The 23,559-nt window shown below is 44.4% G+C and overlaps 1 protein-coding gene across 2 annotated transcripts in view; it reads right to left on the bottom strand.

Annotated features, from left to right (window-relative positions):
* LOC132820375 (oligophrenin-1-like) overlaps positions 1 to 23,559 on the bottom strand; it is a 210,197-nt gene that overhangs the window by 90,000 nt on the left and 96,638 nt on the right. For both annotated transcript variants that reach the window (XM_060832441.1, XM_060832442.1), the window contains exons 5-11: positions 21,929 to 22,030; positions 18,132 to 18,242; positions 15,663 to 15,767; positions 13,856 to 13,985; positions 12,773 to 12,873; positions 8,081 to 8,163; positions 6,383 to 6,461 (exon numbers count right to left, since the gene is read on the bottom strand). In XM_060832441.1, coding sequence (XP_060688424.1) covers positions 6,383 to 6,461; positions 8,081 to 8,163; positions 12,773 to 12,873; positions 13,856 to 13,985; positions 15,663 to 15,767; positions 18,132 to 18,242; positions 21,929 to 22,030 — 711 coding nt within the window. The remainder of the gene's footprint in view (positions 1 to 6,382; positions 6,462 to 8,080; positions 8,164 to 12,772; positions 12,874 to 13,855; positions 13,986 to 15,662; positions 15,768 to 18,131; positions 18,243 to 21,928; positions 22,031 to 23,559) is intronic.

Here is a 23,559-nt window from a genome sequence, read left to right as displayed (position 1 = left end):
GAAAGTTTCCTGACTTCTCTCAACGCACTCCAATCCACACCATCTGGGAGATCAGGATTCCTTAGTAAACAAATCCAAATCCCAGACTAGGCCCTGAGCCACAAAGAGTGTCATAATCATACAGTGCAGAAGCAGGCCATTCAGCCCATGTCTGCACCTGTATTCCTGATGAAGGGCCTTTGCCTGAAAGGTTGATTTTCCTGCTCCTCAGATGCTGCCTGAACTGCTGTACTTTTCCAGCACCACTCTAATCCAGAATCTGTTTCCAGCATCTGCAGTCCTTGTTTTTACCTCACGTCTGTACCAGCATGACCACCACTGAAAAGGTGGTGAAAGTGAGGACTGCAGATGCTGGAGATTAGAGTCAAGATTAGAGTGGTGCTGGAAACGCACAGCAGGTCAGACAGCTTCCTGATGAAGGGCTCCTGCCCGAAACGTCGATGTTCCTGCTCCTCGGATGCTGCCTGGCCTGCTATGCTTTTCCAGCACCACTCTAATCTACAACTAAAAGGTGCACTACTCCCAATTACCTACACTTGTCCCAAATCCTTGAAAGTTATGAACTTTAAGTGCTCATCCAAAATTTTTCCAAAGGTTTTCAGATTTTTCAGTGCATTCCAGATTTCCCATTACTGAGTGAAGACATTTCTTCCCCCAAACCCCTCTGAATCTCCAGCCCTTTACTCTATGACTGACCCCTCAACCCAGGGAGCAGCTGCTCTCTATTCATCCTGTCCATATCCCTCAATCTTATACACCACAATCCTGTCCTCTGCCCTCAGGCGTCTCTCCTCCAAAGAAAACAATCCAAGTCTATCCAGTCTCTCCTCATAGTGCAATTGCTCCAACCCAGGCAGAATGGAAGGGAACCACTCCAAATCCTGATCTTAGCTTGAGTTTATTGGGGCCAAACTGTGAAGTACTACAGCCGCTTGCTGTGTTCCCTGTTAAAACGAAAGGGGAAGGAGTTAGGTTTTCAGACATTTTGCTCCAAAGCTGAAACTGCAAAACTGTCAGGGCCCTTCACAGACCGTGTTAAACCAAAAAAAAAGCCCTCTAGTGGCAATGGAAAGTGCAGCAAAATTTGCATTTTGCATTGCTTTGGTCCCCATGACCCATGTAGGGCAGAAAAACACTTTGATTTGGAAGAAAATACACTGTACATTGTCTTCAAAGTGCACTTACTTTAAACTGTGCAAAGGGAGTCTTTGCTTTCAGTAACCTGGACCCTGAAAACCCACCGCCATCTCCAAATCATATGCAATTAGCATTTAATCACTAAAACACACGACTGCATTAAGCTCATTAGACATGCGTCAGCCTGGGAGGGTGCTATATAAATGTAATGTCTTTGAAGCTACACAAGGTCCTTTCACTTTACCCCATGATTCACGCGAGGTCCAAAACCCAACACTCAGAGGATGGAGACCTCCAGATTTCAGGGAGGACAGAAAGTGTTCATACATTGTAACACTTGGATTTGCTTTCTCTGCGCCACGAGCCTGTGCTTTTTAAAACATTTAGGAGGTATTTTACATCAATGCAATCTTTGCATTGGGTTCCCAAATATTTCGCAACATACACATGTTGGGGCTTATTGTTTGTTGAAATGTCTGTGAGAATCTCATCATCTGAATTACAAAAGTAATTTAAATCCACACAATCTATCTTGCAGTTCAACAACAGCATTTCTTTACCATATAATTTTTAAAAAGGCATTGTACTTTTCTCTGTAGTGTTATTTTTTTAAGCCACTCATGGGCTGAGTGTCAGTAGCTAGACCAGCAATTACTGCCCGTCCCTAGCTGCCCTGGAAATGATGGAAATCTGTTTTCTTTAACTGTGCAATCCAAGTGCTAACGATGGTCCCACAATGTCATTGGGGAGGGTATTCCAGGATTTGGAGCCAGTGACAGTGAAGATATGGAGATATACTTCCAAATCAGGATGGTGAGTGGCTTGGAAGGGAAGTGGTGCTGTTCCCATATATTGGGTACCCTGGTCTTTCTAGGTGGAAGAGGTCATGGGTTTGGAAGGAGTTGTCGAAGGATATTTGCTACTGAGCGTCCATGGTGGAGCCAGTCAATGTTTGTGGATGTGGTGCCAATGCTTGGTTTTGGATGGTGTCAAGTTTCTTGAGCATCATTGGAGCTGCACTCATCCAGGCAAGCGTGAGAATTCCATCACACTCCTCACATGGATAGGCTTTCGTAAGTCAGGGGGGGAGCTACCCACTGCAGAGTTACTGGGCAGCACAGTGGTTAGCACTGCTGCCTCACAGCACCAGAGACCTGGGTTCAATTCCCACCTCAGGCGACTGACTGTGTGGAGTTTGCACATTCTCCCAGCGTCTGCGTGGGTTTCCTCCGTGTGCTCCGGTTTCCTCCCACAGTCCAAAGATGTGCGGGTCAGGTGAATTGACCATGCTAAATTGCCCATAGTGTTAGGTAAAGGGGTAAATGTAGGGGTATGGGTGGGTTGCGCTTCGGCGGGTCGGTGTGGACTTGTTGGGTCGAGGGACTGTTTCCACACTGTAAATAATCTAATCTAATCTTTACAGTGCCAGGGACCCAGGTTCGATTCCAGCCTTGGGCGACTGTCTGTGTGGAGTGTGCATATTATCTCAGAGTCTGTGTGGGTTTCCTCTGGGTTTCTCTCACAATCCAAAGAGGAGTAGGCTAACTGGATTAGCCATGGTAAATGTGGGGTTGTAGGATATAGTAGGGGGCTGGAGCTGGGTGAGTTGCTCTTTGGAGGGTTGGTATGGACTTGATAAGCCGAATGGCCTCCTTCTGCACAGAGATTCTCTCAGTCAGTCATCTCTGACCTGGACTTGCAGCCACAAAACTTAATTGGCTAGTCCAGTTCACTTCTGGTCAACAGTAACCCCTAGGATGCTGATGATAGTGGGGTATTCAGTAATGGCAGCATCGTTGAATGTTGAGGGATAGTGTTTTGATCATTTCTTATTGGAGATGGTCATTGCCTGACACTTGCGTGGTGCAATTGTTCCTTGTCACTTGTCAGTCCAAGCCTGGAAATTGTCCAGATCTTGCTGCATTTGTACATGGACTGTTTCAGTATCTGGGGAGTCATGAATGGTGCTAAACAATGTGCGATCATCAGTGAACAATCCCACTTCTGACTTCATGATCGAGGGAAGGTCATTGATGAAGCAGCTAAAGATGGTTGGGTCGAGGGCACTACCCTGAGGAACTCCTGCAGAGATGCTCTGGAGCAGACATGGACAACACACCTCCAACAACTACAACCATCTTCCAAGCTGCCAGGTGTGACGCTAACCAGCGGAGATTTGCCCCCCGATACTCATTGGGAGTAGTGGCAAAACCGGAATCAGACGTCAAGCTCTGTGACCTTGATGCCAAGGTCTGTCCCTCTCACTGCAGGAATTCAGCTCCTTTGGCCATGTTTGAACCAAGGCTGTGAGGAGGTCAGGAGCTGAGTGAACCCTGGTAGAACCCAAACTGGGCATCACTGAGCAGGTTATTGCTGTTTAAACACACATATTAACAGATTCAAGAACACCTTCTTCCCTGCTGTTAGATTTCTGAAATGGACCAGTCAAATTTTAAGTTTAATGTTGATCTCACTCTTTGTGCACCCTGTCTACAGCTGCAACATTGTATTCCTCACATTATTCTATTACCCCAATGCACTTTGTATTGCTTGTACTGCACACAAAACAAAACTTTTTACTGTACCTAGTTATGTGACAATTCTATGTTCAATTCCTGTACCACTGCACTCTATGTTGCTTTTATACAGCATCAATGGAGAATGCCCTCTAATTCCCAATACAGTTTGGATGCTGAAAACTCACCAGTTCCCTGAGTCAAGGCACCTAATCAGAATTTTAAGCTTTTTTGGTGTGCATGCATCAGGACAAAATACAAGAATGCCAAATTTCAAACCATCACAACAAGTTCCACTACAGAAGTATGTGCTGACTAGTTGGTAACTCAACTGTGCTGAAGGAGTTTGGAAACCCCCATCGTTTTCCCCATGGCAATATTAAAGGCCAAATGGAGCCAACGTGACAGCCAACCAGAACTCTCAGCTCCTGTACGTCTTCCCCCCAAGTTCTGACAATGTTTCACTTTTCAGCATGATCCAGGAAGGAAAATAGGTTCTTTCTGGGTGGGGAGTGTAATATCAGATCTAAAAGAAGGAACGATGAGGTCAAACAAATTGGAGAGCACTTTTCAAAAGAGCCAGCACAGACTAAAAGGAGTTGAGTGGCCTCATGCTGTGATTCAGCTTGTGTTTGCCAGTCACTGTGGACTTGTTGATCTGCAGGCCATCGAATTAAAAACTTGTGTTTAGGGGATGTGGCACCAACTACAGAGTCAGGAGAAAGTGCTGATGTGGAATGCATGGTTGAGACGGCCAAAAACCCGGTCTGCGTCTGCCTGTCTAGCTCAGAGTTTTATACCACCCACATCCTCACACAGAGACCAACCATGGGAACGACACCCTTAAATATAACTGCAACGCCATGAGCCAAAGTACTGTACAGAGAAGGACCTTTAACTGATCATTTTGGCACTACTTCTATTAAATCACAATTTCCAATTTTTATTTTTAGCCTCAATAAGGCAAATTAGAGTCCAACAAGAAAAAAAAAGAAAATCACCAACAGTTGTCACTGAGAGAACTGAAAATTTTAAACCCAAGACCGAGCTGTTGTTGTTATTTGTTACAAAACCAAGATGGAGCCAAAGGCCCGAACAGGCAGACTGGAGGGGCAGAAAGACCTCCTCCTGTTTCTAAACACATTTGTATTTTCTTAGGGCAGCACGGTGGTTAGCACTGCTGCCTCACAACACCAGGAACCTGGGTTCGATTCCAGCCTCCGGGTGACTGTCTATGTGGAGTTTGCACATTCTCCCCGTGTCAGCAAGGGTTTCTTCCAGTTTCCTCCCACAGTCCACAGATGTGCAGGGTCAGTGAATGGCCCATGCTAAATTGCCCATAGTATTCAGGGATGTGTAGGTGAGGTGCAGTAGTCAGTGGAAATGTAGAGTAATAGAGTGGGGGAATGGGTCCAAGTGGGTAACTCGAGGGTTGGTGTGGACTTGTTGGGCCAAATGGCCTGTTTCCATACTATAGGGATTGTCTTCTATAATTTGTTATTTTGAGCATCGCTGAACATGTAGGAAGCAAACCAAGGCCCAATAAAGGCAGAGTGAAACTAACTGACAATCAGCAAGTTACGCAGTTCACAGACACCCACTTTTGACATCATCTACAGGATGTTCCAGAGCCAGAAAGGTCCTGAACTATCAGGAGATCTGAAGGAGCAGAGGCAACTACAAAGAGGAGAGTCAGATGTGACCATCTTGGCTGCAAAGCCCCTGAAATGGATGTTGTGTTTTTTGTTATTTACCTGCTACATGCTCGAATTCAAAGAGCATTGAGACCCAGTTACTGGAATCAGAGCCCCCACTCCCCCAACCCCAGTAGAAAGGGTTTTCTTTTTGTACTGTGCCTCTGCTACTTGAATCTACCCCCACTCAACCAAACCAATAACTCTCTCTGTCTCTTTCTCTACCACAGCCAAGTTTTCACACCATCATTACACCAAATGTGAAGCAGTAAATTAGGGTTACTTCACAAAAAAAAGAGAGTCAGGGATGCACCATCAGGAACTTGACCAGCTGAACTTTCTCAGAAGTTGAATAATGACATTACTTAATTGCTGCCTGAAAAGCTGTAAAAGACTAAACTTTCTCAGTTCTCTAACAGATGTACAGATTTCCCTCCCTGGCTTGGAAGTTTCACAAACAGAACCCTAGTGGGCGGCACGGTGGCACAGTGGTTAGCACTGCTGCCTTACAGCGCCTGAGACCCGGGTTCAATTCCCGACTCAGGCGACTGACTGTGTGGAGTTTGCACGTTCTCCCCGTGTCTGCATGGGTTTCCTCCGGGTGCTCCGGTTTCCTCCCACAGTCCAAAGATGTGCGGGTCAGGTGAATTGGCCATGCTAAATTGCCCGTAGTGTTAGGTAAAGGGGTAAATGTAGGGGTATGGGTGGGTTACGCTTCGGCGGGTCGGTGTGGACTTGTTGGGCCGAAGGGCCTGTTTCCACACTGTAAATAATCTAATCTAATCTAATCTAATCTAATCAACCCCTCTGTCATGGTGGGTTGTTCCCCGAACTGTCCCAATTAATCCTCCCAGGAGACAAAGTAAACTTTCTTCCAAACTCAGTACTAGTTGGGAAGGCTCAAACACCTCCACCACTGGGAGGGTGTCTGAGAACGTCCCCAGTGTGCCTTACTGCCTGGCAAAATGGGATGGAGAGGCAATCAATTTTTTTTTAAAAAATTTAAAAGTGTACAGAATATGGCAGGATACTCACTGGCTCTTTACCATCCATAGCTTCAATCCACAAACTTCGGTTGGCTTCCGAGAGAGCTTGGAGCGTGACCGGGCCCTGCCTGTGAAAGGGAGATTTGTTCAGAATTTACTGAAGATAGGAAAACAAATTGAAAGACTGGCTTTCATACAGCATATTTTTAAACCTCCAGATAGCTCAAAGTTCTCTATTGCCAATGAATTATTTCAGTAAAGTGCCATCACTGCTGTAAACATATGAAATGTGGCAGGCAGTCACTGCACTGAAAGATCCCACAAAGTGCTAAACGATAATCTGCTTTTGATCGGAATTTACTGAAGGATAAATATTGGCAGAGGCAGAGGTTGAACCCTGCTGTGCAGAAGAGTGTACAAATTTGATGTCACTTTTGGAATTTGGATTTCAAAACAGAGGGGTGTTGGTACTTCAGTAAGGGTTTTCTTCACAAAAAAAAGTCAGAAGATCCTTCTAGAACATTGTTTTAAGTTTGTCAGCAAGGTAACTGCTCACCCTTGTGGTGTGCAATGGAGGTTACAGAAAGAGGTTTGCATTGTTAGGTCTAGGACAGGCCTAGTAAATCTATCTGCATCACCCATAGCATTGTTTTTCAGTTCAGGAGGTCCTAGGATGAGCAAGGCATTTTTTTTTTAAATTCTGAAGGCACAAGTGTTGAGTTTAGAAGCAAGCTTAGTTTCACTCCCAGGAAGATTAATCAGAGCAGTTCAGGGAACAAGTCATAGAAGAGCTGAGTTTGTGAAAGTCCAAACCAGGATGAGAAACTTGAAGATTAAGAGAGAAATGAGAAAGTTTCAGCTCTTAGAGCTGTGAAAGATTTTGTCAACAGATTTCGAAAGGACTCATCTTCACAGTCGCAAACAAACAAAAACCAAACAAAAACAAACCTCAGGCATCAGTTAAGTAGAATTCTTTTAAAAAAGGTGGAGTAGGCAGGTAAATTCTCTGGGTTGGAGTTTGTGACAGTGTCAGTAAACATGTTGAAACGTTGCTGTGTGTTGAGATCATTCTAACCCACACACACTTACTTATACAGCCTTTTTTGGAAAATATTATTGTGTGCCATTTGTTTGCTTATTGAAGAAAATCTGCAACCTCATGCAAATGGATCAGCGACTAACCACCACATTTACTAACTAACTATATAAAAAAAACATCAAGTCTGATTTCACTCAATCACAGAACCGGGAAGACGAGGGGTTTTGTGACATTCATCTGCCTAGTCTTGAACCAAAAGGGAATGAAAGCATTCTTTTCCCATCAACACTTCATACAGCATTCTTATTTACTGGTGTTCATGTAGGATTCAGTAAGCATTGCAACTTGGTTATTACAGGCTTCAAAGAAAAGGAAAGCACCAAGTCAAAACCTCTGCCAAACACGTTAAATTATTCCACTGCCATTCCAGGTTATAACATATTGTTCTTCATAGCACCTGAAAGTATTCATAGACTATCACAGTTTATGCCCCAGTCAATGACTTTCCTTTTATGAAGTAAAATACTGGAGAAACTCGGTAGATCTGGCATTAGCTGTAAAGAGAGAAAGCAAGTTAAACATTTCAAGTCTCTTCTTTGGAATCCATAGATGCTGCCAGACCTGCTGGTTTTCTCCGGGGGATTTCAGTTTTTAATTTGAGATTGCCAGCATCTACAGCATTTTTCGCTTTTAACAACATTCCTTTACCTTTCAAACATCTCTATATCAAAGCAGAATCGCTTGTCGATGGATTCAGATTTCCTCCTCACGCAGGATTTCAGCTTAAATTCCTAGAGAAAAAGTACACAATGCAGAAGAGATTACAAGGCCAATAGTCCACTGCAGTCTTTGAAATGTTTTCTTGAGAAGCCAAAACCCAGGCCACGTCCGGTCCAAAGTCCAAAGTCACTGTGACAGCAACTTGCAGCTTTACTGTAACTAAAAAGGCAAAACCTTAATCACTTCACAAGAACATAACGTGACTAAAGGTCAACCCTGGACCAAAGGAAGATACAGGAGGATGGGTGACAACAAGTTATGATTCCCCCAGCACCTCAAAAGAGAGAGGGAGGAAATTCTGGGGCATGGAGTCCAGTCTGCCAATGGTGGATATTGAGTATTCTTGGGAGATGAAGCTGCTCAGCTTTCTTGAGGGATCTGGAAGAGATGGGGAGGAATTCCTTCCTTTTAACAAATAAAACAAAAGGACAAGGAGGCATTGATAAACTGAACACCAGTGTGGGTCAGTGAGCACAGGGGGAATGGGATGGGGAACCCGATGCTTTTGAGGGTTCCATGGTGGGAATCAGAAACCAAAGACTTATCCCAAAGGGAAAGTTGACGGTAAACATCAGCAGAACAAGCTAATTATAAACAGACTGATCCAAAATCAAGAAATCACCATTCACCCCACATCACGTGCTCAGATTTCCCCAGATGGGAACAGACCGTGATGAATGTCAGTTATGACAACATCCTAGAATTGGAAGCTCATTTAGAATAACGACAAAGTCCAAGCAGACAGAAAACTGAAGACTCCCTCAGTTGTGCCATACAAGTCATTAACGGAGAGGTCAAGCGAATGGAATGGGATCTCTTACCTCTTTCCACCTGACACACACACGTGCACACACACTCACCACCTTCCCCGCCCCTCCCTCCCAAGCAGGAGCTACCATTACTTTGACTGCTCTGTCAGAAGTTCCCCTCAGCTCCTTTCCAACCCTAAAGTGAACTTGCTCCTCTCAGTCTGGTCTGTAGCCTCAGGCTTGTACAATCACACTTTTTTCTTTCATTTAAAAAAAAGAAAATCTTGAAATCCCTTGGAATAAATTCTTGCCAAATTATGATTCCCAAGTCTTCTGCACAGAAAGGGCCAATCAGTGACAGATTCCATGTTTGCAGCAGAGAACCAGGAATGGAACAGACAAGAACTGAAAAGGCTGTTTCAACTCAGCACCAGACTGGGACACAGAGCACACAACTCACTGCCCAGCTCTCAACTTGCTGCGAGACAGTGCCTGGTTCAATTCCTTCAGATGGATGTTGGCGAGGGCTCATGCCCGGAAACGTCGATTCTCCTGCTCCTTGAATGCTGCCTGACCTGCTGCGCTTTTCCAGCAACACATTTTCAGTGCATACATTTTTGACTGACCCTGGAAAGCTCAGTTCAACCAGTGACCAATCCTTCACTGTGATGCCGAGGATCTGGAAAGATTCCATTTGCCTTCATTCTTTTCTCCCACGTCATCTGCTATTCTTGGGACCAGGGAAGCATTCCACTCCCGAGGTGCAGTGTGTCCATAGCCTTGAGGCAATGGATGACTTTGACAAAATTTGTCTCAATGTTGCCTTTTCCATCCCAAGCCAATTCAGCTTTGTAAGTCTCTTTGCCCTGCTTGCTTTGAGAGCCATTTCTGCTGAATTACAATATCTACCTTCCTGTATGGACCAGCATGCTGCTGCACATGCTGGAGATGAACCAATGCCCTGGGTGGACTTAGCATCGCAGCTGAGGATTTAAATCCTGTTCCACTTTTTTGTTCCATTCATGGTATTTGCTGCCAAGGGTACATTATCCAACTCACTGACTCAAACATAAATAACCCCAAAGTCCTCTCCCGGTGCAGGAGACTAACAATGTACAGTTTGTACACTAGTTCCAATGTTTAATCCTTGTTGATGTCTCATGGCTCCAAGGAGTCTGCAATAACCAAACACAAACCTTAGGGAGAGACACTGAAGCTAAGTTTGAGACCCAGATGGACAGTTCAAATCGGGACGTTTCCCAGCTTTAAGAGACTCTCCACCCCACCCCCCCCACACCCAAACTGCAGTGGGGTGCAGTAAAGAGCAAGGCCCCTCACCCCAGGATAGAGATCAGAGGCTGGCAGATGGGCCTCACTTCCCGGGCGACATCCTGGGGGTTTTGTTAAATTGGAGGCCCCCTCCCACATTTTCCTCCCACCACAGCTCCCCCCCCACCCCCATTTACTCCCCATGCCAGCCCATGACATCTCCCCACACCCACATGACCCCTGACAGCCCCACCATGCCAAAGTAATGCCAGCCCAATCACCACTTGGTCGTGTCCAATCATCCAGTACTCACTTTGGAGCAGACAGCAGCAGCCACACATGCATGTTCAGATCAGCTAGAAATCTGAATAGCTATTACAGCCTGGACTGTACAAACAGAGCATTCAAACTCCCAAAAACTTAAAGCTTTTAAAATCTCAAATGCTTAACCCCATAAAAACAGGCAAGATTTTATTCATAACCCTGTATCAAAGAAAGCCAATCCTTTAATGGCCTCTCAAATGGTGTTTCTTGCAATATTACACCAGCTCATCCAGCTGACCATAAGATGCAAGGGAAGTAGGCCATTCAGCCCATTAATGGCCTGAATGCTCCACCATTCATTCAGAGGGATAATGGCTGATATGATTATGTTCAACTCCACCTTCTGGTCTTTTCCCTATAGCCCAACAACAACAACTCCTTAATATTCCTCGAGAATATCAACATACTCCTCCCTAATCTGACCATCATTTATGTCCTTCTCCTCAGTGAATACCAGTGTGAATAATTCATTAAGGATCTCATCCACTTCCTCTGACTCAATGCATAAATTCCCTCCTTTGTCCTGAAGTAGACCTACCCTTTCCCCAGCTGCCTTCTTACTCCTAATTAAAGTATACAATACCATGGGAGTCTCTTAAATCCTACCTGTCAAGGAAACTTTAAAAGCCCCTTTTATCCCTCCTAATTCCTTAGGAAAGTTCTTTCCTGCTTCCTTTATATTCCTCAAGTGCTTTGTCTACAATAAGCTTCCTTCTCCTTTTCGACCAATCTTTTAATTTCTCTTGTTATCCAGGGTTCCCAAATCTAGCCATCCTTATCTTTCATCCTCACAGGAACATGTTGGTCCTGAACTCCGATCAGCTGGCCTTCAAAAATATCCCTATGTCAAAACTGGATTTACCTTCCAACAGCTGCCCCCAATATAATTCCTTCAGTTCTTGCCTAATACTGCTGTAATTAGCCTTCCACCAATTTAGCACTTTCACCCAAGGACCAGTCTTATCTTTATCTATATTTATTAAATAATGGTCGCTGTTCCCAAAATACTCCCCCAATCACTGGGCCAGGTTCATCCCAATTACAAGGTCGGTATGGCCCCTTCCCTCGCTGGACTGCCTACACATTGTATCAAGAAACCTTCCTGGATGCATATAGCAAATTCTACCCCATTAAAGTTCCTGGCACTAAGTCCTAGCCAATATTGGACAAGTTAAATTCACCTATTAAAACAGCCTGGTTATTTTTACATCTTTCCATATGTCTGCTGTGTGGAGGTGCCAGTGTTGGACTGGGGTGGACAAAGTTTAAAAATCACAACACCAGTTTATAGTCCAACAGGTGTATGTGGAAACATAAGCTTTAGGAGTGCTGTCCCTTTATCAGGCAGCTAGTGCTCGCTACCTGATGAAGCCCAGCGCTGCGAAAGAGTGTACTTCCAAATAAATCTGTTGGACTATAACCTGATGTTGTAGGATACATATCTATTGTGCTACCTCCCAATGGGTGTTGGGAGGCCTTAGTATAAGAGTGAGGTGCTGAGAAAGCACAACAGGTCAGACAGCAGAGGAGCAGGAAAATCAATATTTCGGGCAAAAGCCCTTCATCAGGATGATTCCTTAGAAAAGTTCTTTCCTAAAGTTCTTTCTCAGGATGAAGGACTTTTGCCCAAAACATCAATTTTTCCTGCTCCTTCGATGCTGCCTGACCTGCTATGCTTTTCCAGCACCACACCCTCGACTCTAATCTCCAGCATGTGCAGTCCTCACTTTCGCCTAGGCCTTGGTACAATCCCATCGCGTAACCCCCATTACTTGTCTTGTTCTGGAGTTGTACCCATATTGCCTTGCTGGATGAGCCCTCCAAGATGTCCTCTTAATGCAGCTGCTACATTCTCCTCAATCAGTTGCACTACATTCTGACTCTTATAGCAACTCAGTCACAGGAGGCTTGTGGTACAGAGGCCACTTGGCCCACTGTCTGTGTAGCCAAAATTACCCAACATTTGATGACCACCTTCTAAACAATCACTTCCATCTAGAAGGACGAGGGCAGCAGGTACACAAGACTACCACCAACTGCATGTCTACCACCAAACCACCCACCATCCTGACTTGGAAGTGTATCACGGGTCCTTTAGTGTCACTGGATCAGAATCTTGGAATCCCTTCCCTAACGATATTGCGGGTCTACATACAACACAAATTGCAGCTGTTTAAACAGCCAGTCACCACCATGTTCCAAAGGGCAACTTAGAAAGGCAGCAAACGCTGACCCAGCCAGCAATAACAAAACCCCTGAATAAATAAAAACTACTCACCTGCTTCGCCCCAGGTTTCGGATCACATGGGATCATGGTTAGAATTTTGGTGTCTTTCACATATTTGCAGTAGTTTTTCACCCAGGAGAATCCCAGAGGCCCTGTGGGAGAGTCAGAAGCAGATTTTCTTTTGAAAACCTGCATAAATAGAAATCTGTCTGGCCCTCCCTATTCGCATCTACCCCTCCTCCTGAATCCTTACCATCCTTACCCTAGAGGGTCACACAATGATCAGATACCCTCCCCCTTAGAGCCTTAAAATGTCACATAAAACATTCAACAGATTATTTTCTGACAGAATAAATCCTGGTGCAGTCAGAGTTTGCAGTAAATTAATTATGCCACTTGAAGGGGTTAAATTAATCGAAGAGTATTGTTCTGGAGAATAATGCGGGAACCTAGTTATACATCGGCACTTTACCACCCGTAGGCAAATTGGAAGTTCAGTCAATAAGGAAATGAACGAACATCAAGCTAGAGCTTGTATAGCAAGGAATGATCAAAACAACTACACTGCTGCAATATTGCAACAAGACACTAGATGGCATCAAGACATGCAGTAAAGATCTCAGCCCATCCAGGAGGCTAAAATCACCTGAGGACCTCAGAAAATTGGACAGTGACTCTGAACTGCTAACTTCAGGAAATCAAACCTGGCAGTGACAGAAACGAAGCAATTCAGGGATAACAAAATGAACATTATGTACAGGAGGCTGACCTGTGGTTTGACTGCATATACTTACTTATGGCCCATTGCACTTATATCCTTTGCTTCACAAAAATGTATCTGTCTCAGATTTACAATTAACAACTGATCCAGCATCGACTATCGTTAATGAAGAATTCCAAAACCTTACCATCCTTTGTGTGTGGAAGTTCTTCCTAACATCTCTCCTGCATGGTCTGGCCCTAATTCTCAAACTATTCCCACCATCGAGTTCTAGAAATCTCCAACTAGTATTAGCGAGAAGCAGAAACAAATCTGGAGTGTTAGTGGGAGCTTCAGAGGGTTGGTGTGGACTTGTTGGGCCGAAGGGCCTGTTTCCACACCGAAGGGATTCTGTGATTCTCTCTATTCCTTACGTTTCTCCTGAGAGTAGAGGTAGCCTTCAATAGTGGGCTGTCCCGGGAGCTTGCAGCTTTGCGGAGCCTCTTTCATTCTTTTCATGAGGTCCTCCATCTCCTCTCGAGTGCCCATGAAGTGGTTCCTCGTCTGTGAAAACAACCAAGACCCTTTTCAGAACCCGCAGTCTCCAACATAACTCTATCCTGTTGCCCACTTCCAGGTGGTGAGCTGCTTCAGAATAGGTCAAGCTCCTGAAATGCACAGGAAATGCCATCACCCCAATGGCTGACAAGACAGGACGACAGAGATGGGATATATGTAGGGCAAGATGCTTTGGTGACACGGTCCTCATTTGATTTTCTGTGGCTGTGGGAATATGGTTTGCAAACTCTCTGAGGGGGTTAAAAAGGGGCAAAACAAAAAACCTGCTGATGCTGGAATCCAAAGGTGGACACGCAGGAGGCTGGAAGAACACAGCAAGGCAGACAGGATTAGGAGTACCTATCCCTACCCCATCACGCTGTCCCTCTCCCCACCCAAAATGCTCCCCTTATTCCCATCCCCTGAAGATACAGCCGAAACACTGACTTCTCCATCTCTTTAGGCTGTCTGGCTTACTATGTTCTTCCAGTCTTCTGCACATCTACCATTTAAAAAGGGTTCAGTGGACATTTCCCATTGGTGAATTATCTGCTCAAAATAAGGACAACATTTAATAAATTTATAGGGAGCTTCAAACATCTGCCTACTCAAAGTTGATTAGGCAATAATCAACAGTGTGAGACACTTTTGGGTCTTTCTTATAGAAGGTCACAGCCTCAGGGGATTCACAGAGGGAACAGAAAGGAAACAAGTCTTTTGGGCAAAGCAGTGTTATTGAAGTTTTTGAAAGTTGGAGATAGAAGTAGACAGGCAGGGGAGTTTAGGATGAGAGGTGCAGAAAACATCAAAAGGATATTGGAGAAATCAAGTTTGGGAAGAAGAGGCTTTTATTTCGATACTAGGAGCTCCAGAATAATCACGGTCAGACCGCAACGGACTGGACTTTCACCAAGTCAGAAGGATTCATATATAATGAAACATATGTGGGAATCTGTGCTCCCAACCAAGGCTCATTAAAGCAGGTTTGCTGACAAAGGAAAGTGCTGACTGACAATCTGCATACAGTTACCCCAAGTTACTTTTCTCTTGATTTCTTTTGTCAATGTCTCAACATTTATTTACACAAGGCATCAAATTCTTAAAGCTTACACAACTGTTATTTGTCTGAACGACCCTGCAAGGATTGTTGGAATGCAACTTCACTCCAAAGACTTGCAGATGGACATTTCCCTCTAAGCAGTCTCGCCCATGCCAACAGTATAAGATTCTTTGATTCTGTATTGGGTCTACTGGGCATGGGAGGGCTAAGAGTTTCAGGGGCCATTGGACATGGTGGGAGGTGCTTGATTGAAAGAGTTGAGGTGCCATGGGGTCAGAATGGGCAAGGTAATGGGGTAATGGAGGTTGTGGAGGTGGGGGGAAATAAGAGGTGGAAGGAGGGGTAGAAGGCCTAAAGTGAAACCAACTGAAGCAATAATTACAGCGAGCCAAGGTAGGCCTTTTGTCCAGACCACCTCAACCTAACCTGCTTTGACTCTATCTCGCCTCCAGAAAGGATACTTCATACTTCAACAGGTTCACCATGTCAGGACATCTCTCGAATCAATCAGACTCATTGGTGAGTCCTTGGCCCAATGAGTCAATCCCATTCTCCATCGCACACCCTGGTCCCCATCCATTCTCTAACCTTCAGTCCAAAGTAAACATCGCAACGGAACTCACGTGTTGCAAGCTTAATTGAAGCTGCTGTTTATAAGGCATGAAATCCTGAGTCAGTTCAAAGGTCAGATGATGGAATGTGAGCAGCCCATGTAGGAACGCCAACACCTGTGGGGAAGAAAAGAACAGCAGTGATGACTCGGACTGGGTTTCCTTTTGGGGTGGGGGCAGAGGTTGGAGGGCAGAAGCTTCCCTCAGACCTGCCTGACCCATGGAGGGAAGGAGTCTGGCCATTATTATTCTCTCAGACAGACAGCCACCCATCTTCCCCAACCATGTACCAATCGCCTCAGTACCTTCAATACAACCACAAAGACTATTGGATGCTATCACTACATAGAAAAGTGGAGGATGGGCAGACACTGCAAGATTTTTCTGTCTTATATCCAATTATCAGCATTAATGGAACAGTTGAAACACAGTGGCTCAGTGGTTAGCACTGCTGCCTCACAGTGCTAGGGACCCAGCATTGATTCCAGCCTCAGGCAACTGTCTATGTGCAGTTTGCACATTCGTCCCTTGTCAAATGTTTCCTCTGGGTGTTCTTGTTTCCTCCCACGGTCCAAGGACGTGCAGGTAAGCTGCGTTGGCCATGCTAAACTGCCCATAGTGTTCAGGGATGTGTAGGTTAGGGGAATTAGTCAGGGGTAAACGAAGGGGAATGGGTTTGAGTGGGTTACTCTTCAGAGGATCGGTGTGGACTTGTTGGGCCAAATGGCCTGTTTCCACACTCTTGGGATTCTGAGTCTAAGGCTAAGGCTAACATATTTCCTACTATGGTCTGTTCCTTAGACCAAAATAACCTCCAGTTTCAGAGGAGCACCATTTACCCCTGTGTGACTATAGCATTTTATAATGGGGAGCCTGAGGTCTTGGTGAGGACACCTGTCCAGCACTGAATAACACACCATTTTGTACAATGGACTCACATTCAACCGTGATGTCAGCACTTAGGACTCTTCAGCTGACAGTGGTTATTGAAAAGTGACTATTTTAACAGGGAACCAAGGAGGTGGTGGGCAAGTTGTTGGAGGGAATCCTGAGGGACAGGATGTACATGTATTTGGAAAGGCAAGGACTGATCAGGGATAGTCAACATGGCTTTGTGTGTGGAAAACCGTGTCTCACAAACATGATTGAGTTTTTTGAAGTAACAAAGAAGATTGATGAGGGCAGAGCGGTAGATGCGCTCTATATGGACTTCAGTAAGGCGTTCGACAAGGTTCCCCATGAGAGACTGATTAGCAAGGTTAGATGTCATGGAATACAGGGAGAATTAGCCATTTGGATACAGAACTGTCTCAAAGGTAGAAGACAGAGGGTGGTGGTGGAGGGTTGTTTTTCAGACTGGAGGCTTGTGATCAATGGAGTGCCACAAGGATCGGTGCTGGGTCCTCTACTTTTTGTCATTTACATAAATGATTTGGATGCGAGTATAAGAGGTACAGTTAGTAAGTTTGCAGATGACATCAAAATTGGAGGTGTAGTGGATACGAAGAGGGTTACTTCAGATTACAACAGGATCTGGACCAGATGAGCCAGTGGACTGAGAAGTGGCAGATGGAGTTCAATTCAGAAAAATGTGAGGTGCTGCATTTTGGGAAAGCAAATCTTAGCAGGACTTATACACTTAATGGTAAGGTCCTAGGGAGTGTTGCTGAACAAAGACTTTGGAGTGCAGGTTCATAGCTCCTTGAAAGTGGAGTCACAGGGAGATAGGATAATGAAGGAGGAGTTTGGTATGCTTTCCTTTATTGGTCAGAGTATTGAGTACAGGAGTTGGGAGGTCATGTCGCTACTGTACAGGCCATTGGTTAGGCCACTGTTGGAATATTGCGTGCAATTCCGGTCTCCTTCTTCTTGGAAAGAGGATGTGAAACTTGAAAGGGTTCAGAAAAGATTTACAAGGATGTTGCGAGGGTTAGAGGATTTGAGCTTTGTGGGGGAGGTTGAACAGGCTGGGGCTATTTTCCCTGAGGCGACGGAGGCTGAGGGGTGACCTTACAGGGGTTTACAAAATTATGAGGAGCATGGATAGGATAAATAGACAAAGTCTTTTCCCTGGGGTGGGGGAGTCCAGAACTAGAGGGCATAGGTTTAGGGCGAGAGGAGAAAGTTATAAAAGAGACCTAAGGGGCAACTTTTTCACGCAGAGGGTGGTACGTGTATGGAATGAGCTGCCAGAGGATGTGGTGGAGGCTGGTACAATTGCAACATTTAAGAGACAATTGGATGGGTATATGAATAGGAAGGGTTTGGAGGGATATGGGCTGGGTGCTGGCAGGCGGGACTATATTGGGTTTGGATATCTGGTCGGCATGGACAGGTTGGACCAAAGGGTCTGTTTCGATGCTGTACATCTCTAGGACTATAACTCTGACTTGACCAGAGCTTGAACCAGCGCTATCAGGAGAGAAAAGGGTAGGACATTTTCAGTTAGACTGAATTAAAACCAAAGCTTTAAGAACTTACTGGCTCAACCACTTCAAACTTCTTCCTCTCATGAACCTCCTGAATTTTGTACACGTACTCCAAGGACGCCTCGTAGAAGTTCTGCCTCTCTTTATCAACCTGCACATCGGCCTGGATTTAAGCAAAGAAGGATTTATCAGATTCTGTGAACAGAATGTGGAAAGCACAGCTAGCTGCTCCATCACAGCTAGAAGCAGCGACAATCATCAGCATTTCAGAGTGGAGTGAAGTGTTTTTAAAACATTATTGCAATAAAAACTTTGATGAAATAATTTTCTTTTAAAAATCTGTTGTCATGCGTTTATCAGAACTTTCATTCTACTCCACGTATGTCCTCCGCTAAGAGGACATGTTCTCTCTAAAGCTAGGAACTCAGCCACTCCGAGGCCTACTGCTCAAAGCACTAGCCTCTGAATTCATACATCACTGCCATGCACAGCCAGGAAGAAACTTAAAGGGAACACAGTAGACTGGCTGCCTATTGTTCTTTTCATAAAACTTCAGCATGTGTTCCAAGTGTTCCAGTTTTATTTATTCAGTTAGAGGATGCAGTGTCACTGGCTGGATCAGTATTCATTGCCCAACCCGAAGAGTCATAGAAACATAGGAAGAGGGTAGGCCATTCGGCCCTTCCAGCCTGCTCCACCATTCAATATGATCATGGCTGATCAGCCAACTCAGTACCATGTTCCTGCTTTTCACACTCTTTCTGGACTCATGGGGAACATCCGTTCCTGTGGTTACCCAGTCTAGTCCTGTTAGAATTATGTAGCTTTCTGAAAGATTCCTTGACATTCTTCCAAACTCCAGTAAACATAATCCTAATGGATCCAGTCTCTCTTTATACATCAGTCCTGCCATCAGTCTGGTAAAACTTCATTGCACTCCCTCCATAGCCAAAACGGCGTTCCTCAGGAAATGACACTAAAACTGCACATAATACTCCAGATGTACAGTTGCAGCAAGACATCTCTACTCCTGTACTCCTACCTCTATGAAGTGTAATATACAATTTTCCTTCTTCACTGCCTGTCGTACCTGCATGCTTACTTTCAGCAACTGGTGTACAAGGACACAGCTCTCATTGCACTTTCCCCTCTCCCAAATCGATGGCCATTCAGATAATAATAGACAATAGGTGCAGGAGTAGGCCATTCTGCCCTTCAAGCCTGCACCACCATTCAATATGATCATGGCTGATCATCCTTAATCATATCCTGTTCCTGCCTTTTCTCCATAACTCTTGATTCCACTTATCCTTGAGAACTCTATCCAACTCTTTCTTAAATGAATCCAGAGACTGGGCCTCCACTGCCCTCTGGGGCAGAGCATTCCACACAGCCACCACTCTCTGGGTGAGGAAGTTTCTCCTCATCTCTGTCCTAAATGATCTACCTTCATTTTTTTTAAAACCAAATAGATAATCTGTTCTTTTTTTAAATTCACTCATGAGGAGCAGACATCACTGGCTGGGCCAGTGTTTATTGCCTGGCCATTAGTGGCCCTAATTTATCCATTTTATACTTCAACTACCATTGCCCCCTCCCTCAGCTTATCCAAATCATACAGAGACATCTCAGCATCATTCACATATTTCATCCTCCCACACAATTTAGAAAAGCAGATGTTGATATGACAAGTTCCTGATCCCCACCCACACCATTCATATAAATTGTGCAGTCAGTGATATGTTGATAACGCCACGTGCTTTAAAATTGTAGGGTGCAGGCAGTTGGCACATCTGAAGAAGCAAAATATTATACAACTGTAACAAAAATTTGATAAAAAGGTGGGGAACACAACACAAGCTATGTTCTCTGTTATAAATGTACTCCAGGCAACAAAATGGACTTCCACTCAGTGTATAGAATCTTACAGTAGTAGTTGCTACACTTTAATCTTCAACATGAGTTCTCAACACAAAAAGGCAATGAGATTTTAAATTCCACATTATGAGAGAGGGAGAGTGTGTGTGTGTGTGTGTGGGGGGGGGGGGGGGGGGGGGGGGGGGGTGGAGGGAAGAAAAGAGAAAGAATAAATTACTCTAAATTTCGAATGTGTTTTCACCTCTAATATTTTTATTCAGTGAAAATTACCTCACTTACCTCGGAGTTTATTACAGATTTATTCAGGCAGTTTTCTTAAATTCCAGAACCATTACTTATATGCCTTTGGCAGTAAATTGTATGCAGCCAATTTAGCTTTCTTCACTGTGTCATAATCCCAAGAAATCACCTCTGATAGTAAAGGATAAATTTCTTGTGCTTTACCTGCCAATGTATTCTGCATACACAGTGCCAAATCCTCTTTTGCCCAATTCACTTACAGAATCTTAGAAACTCAAAAGTTCAGAAAGAGGCCATTCAACCCATAATGTCTGTACTAGGTCCTCAGAGAAAGTTTCCCAGCTAGTTTCATTCTCAAGCCTTATCTCCATAGCCCTCGAAATATATCCCTTTCAAATATAAATCCAGCTGCCTTTTGGAAAGTGCTATGTAATCCACTTTCACCCCTCTCCCAGACAATGCATTCCAAATCCGAACCACTGAGTAAAGAGGTTTCTCCTCATCTCACTCTTTGCTCTCTTCCTGACAGTCTTGAAATAGTGACCCCTACTCACCGATACACCAACTAGTGGAAACAAAATCTTCTCCTTTACTCTGTCAAAATTGTTCATAATTTTGAACCTGTCAATAAGGTCACCTGATTAGATTCCCTACAGTGTGGAAACAGGCCCTTCGGCCCAACAAGTCCATACTGACCCTCTGAAGAGTAACCCAGCCAGACCCATTTCCCTCTGACTAATGCACCTAACACTACAGACAATTTAGCATGGCCAATTCACCTAACCTGCACATCTTTGGACTGTGGGAGGAAACCAGAGCACCCGAAGGAAACCCACCACGCAGACACAGGGAGAATATCTACGTGGAGTTTTCACACAGTCACCAGAGGCTAGAATCGAACCTGGGACCCTGGTGCTGTGAGGCAGCAGTGCTAACCACTGAGCCACTGTGCCATAATCCACTTCCACCTCTTAATCTTCTCTGCTATAAGAATAGCCTGATTGCTCTATTCTTAGCTTATAAGTAAGATTCCTCATTTCTGATATCGTTCTTGTAAATTCCATTGAGTTCTACCCAGGACTTTAAAATCTTTCCTTAAGGTGCCCAGAACTAAATACAATACTCCAAATGAGGTCTAACCAATGATTTGTAGAAGTGTAGCATCACTTCCTTACATTTATACTCAGTGCCTCTATTTATAGACCTAAGGACCCTGTAAGCTTTCTTAATAACCGTTTCAACGTGGCTGACCACCTTCAGAGAATTATACAGTTGAACCCCCGAGTTCCCTCTGCTCCTGCACTCCCCTCAAAGTTGGGCCATCTAGCCTTTATTGTCTTTCCATTTCCATGTCCTTCTACCAAAATGCATTAAGTCATTTTTCTGTGCATTGAAATTCATCTGCCAGGTGTCTGTCCATTTAGCCAACTTATCAATGTCCCTCTAGGCATTAGCTCAATTTCCTCACTCTCCTTTCTTACTGAAACTATAAAGGGGAAGCATCACCACAAACCCCAGAAACCCCATCCAGGACAAACGTATAAATAGAAAGCAGGAGACACTTGGAGGTCGCCACTGATGATGCTACCTAGCCAGATAATGAAACATCTGGATATCAAACCTGTAGTTCAGCGAGTAAACTTACACCCTAAAGGGGAAGCAAGAGGGACTGGCAGTGCCAGGGAAGGAGAGCTGCATTAGTGGGGGGGGGGGGAAAAAAAAGACCATTACCTCCTGAAGCTGGGATTCCTTCTTCTTTGAGGAAAGACCCAGGTGTCGGTCAAGTGCAGAGTAGAACTTCTCACTTTCTTTTTCAAATTTTTTCTTTTTTTCCTGCAAGTAGAAAAAAGGTCAGGCAATAGGATTCCACTCACTCTCCTATCTCTCTTCTCCTTTCAAACCTTCAGTATCCTTTCAGCTGGATGGAAAGGATTGTCGTTATTCCAAAGAAAATCAATGATGTTCACCCTCAACAAACATTACTAAAGCATACTTTCTGGTAATTATCCGAGCTCTGTTTGTGGAAGCTTGCTGTGTACTGACAGGCTGCCAAGTTTCCTACACCACTGCACTTTGGAGCCTCCTTACAACGAGGAAGGTGTCACTCTTCTTTTCACGCCAACCTCTCTCCGAAAAAATAATTGGTCAACTTAAACCAAAACCCATCTCAAACAATCGCGAGTTCAGCAATGAACTTCTCCAACGTTTTCTCTTGTGAACCAATCATGTTGTTTTTACTTTTTTGTCCCTTGGTAAGCCAGAAAGACTAAAGGCAGATTTAAAACCCAAGAATTACTCAATATAACAAAAACAAATGTTGGATTTTGACCCAGCGACAATGAAAGAATAGCAAGATAGGCCCAAATCTTTCAGGGTGGTCGAGGTCGCAGGTTTTGAAGGTGTTGCCTGCTGCAATGTGTCTCCAAGCAAGTATGCTGTTAAGACACATGCTCATCACTGCAGAACTGCAAGTGACCCGAGGGTATAAAGGTCACCTACTCAATCTTCCACATGGGATTACTTGAAGCATCCACATCTGTTAATGTTAGGCTCCACACAGCCTGTGAATGTGACGTTTGCATTTAATAGCTACCTGTATTGAAAAGCTATTGGATTCTTCAAATACCATCATATCCACACCTTGTTTGTGTCAAGGGAGAGTATATTAGCATTACTGCATCAGGTAAAATACCCTGCTGTTGGCAAATTCACATCAGTGTCAAAGCAGTCTTAGTGAGTGACCGCAGTGCATTGTGCAGATGGTACATATGACGGCAAGAGTCTTGGAGGGAGTAACTGTTTAAGGTGTTGAATGAGATACCCATTAAGCAGCTGGCTTTGTCCTGGATGGTGTCAAGCTTTGAGTGTTGTTGGAGCTGCACCCATCCAGGCAAATGGGGAGTATTCCATACATGCCTGATTTGTGCTTTGTAAACGGTGGACACCCTTTGGTGATTAAACAGTGAGTTCTGGCTGCAGTATTCCTGGTCTCTAACCTACTCCTATCGTTATCGTTGTTATATGGTTCGTCCTGTTCAGTTTCTGGTCAAGGTTAACCCCCTGGAATTTTGATATTATGGCATTCAACATAGGTAATGCCATCAAACATCAAGGTGTAATGGTTAGATTAGTCCCACATCTGTACTTCAAGCCTTGGAAATTTTCCGTTCAAGTATTTATCCAGAACTGCTTTGAAAGTTGTAATTGTAACTATTTCAGGCAGAGGATTTCAGTTCCCAACAACTGGCTAGTCAACGTTAACACTCACGAATAGACACCCCGGCAACCCTGAACTGTTTTGGCTGTCACAATGACACATAACCATGAGGCTATGCTGATACACCCTAGCATTGGTGATCAGC

Source organism: Hemiscyllium ocellatum, chromosome 11, assembly GCF_020745735.1.
Source record: "Hemiscyllium ocellatum isolate sHemOce1 chromosome 11, sHemOce1.pat.X.cur, whole genome shotgun sequence".
NCBI classification, from domain to species: Eukaryota; Metazoa; Chordata; class Chondrichthyes; order Orectolobiformes; family Hemiscylliidae; genus Hemiscyllium; species Hemiscyllium ocellatum.
Note: the sequence above shows the minus strand (reverse complement) of the source record. Positions and strands in the feature narration are given on the sequence as shown.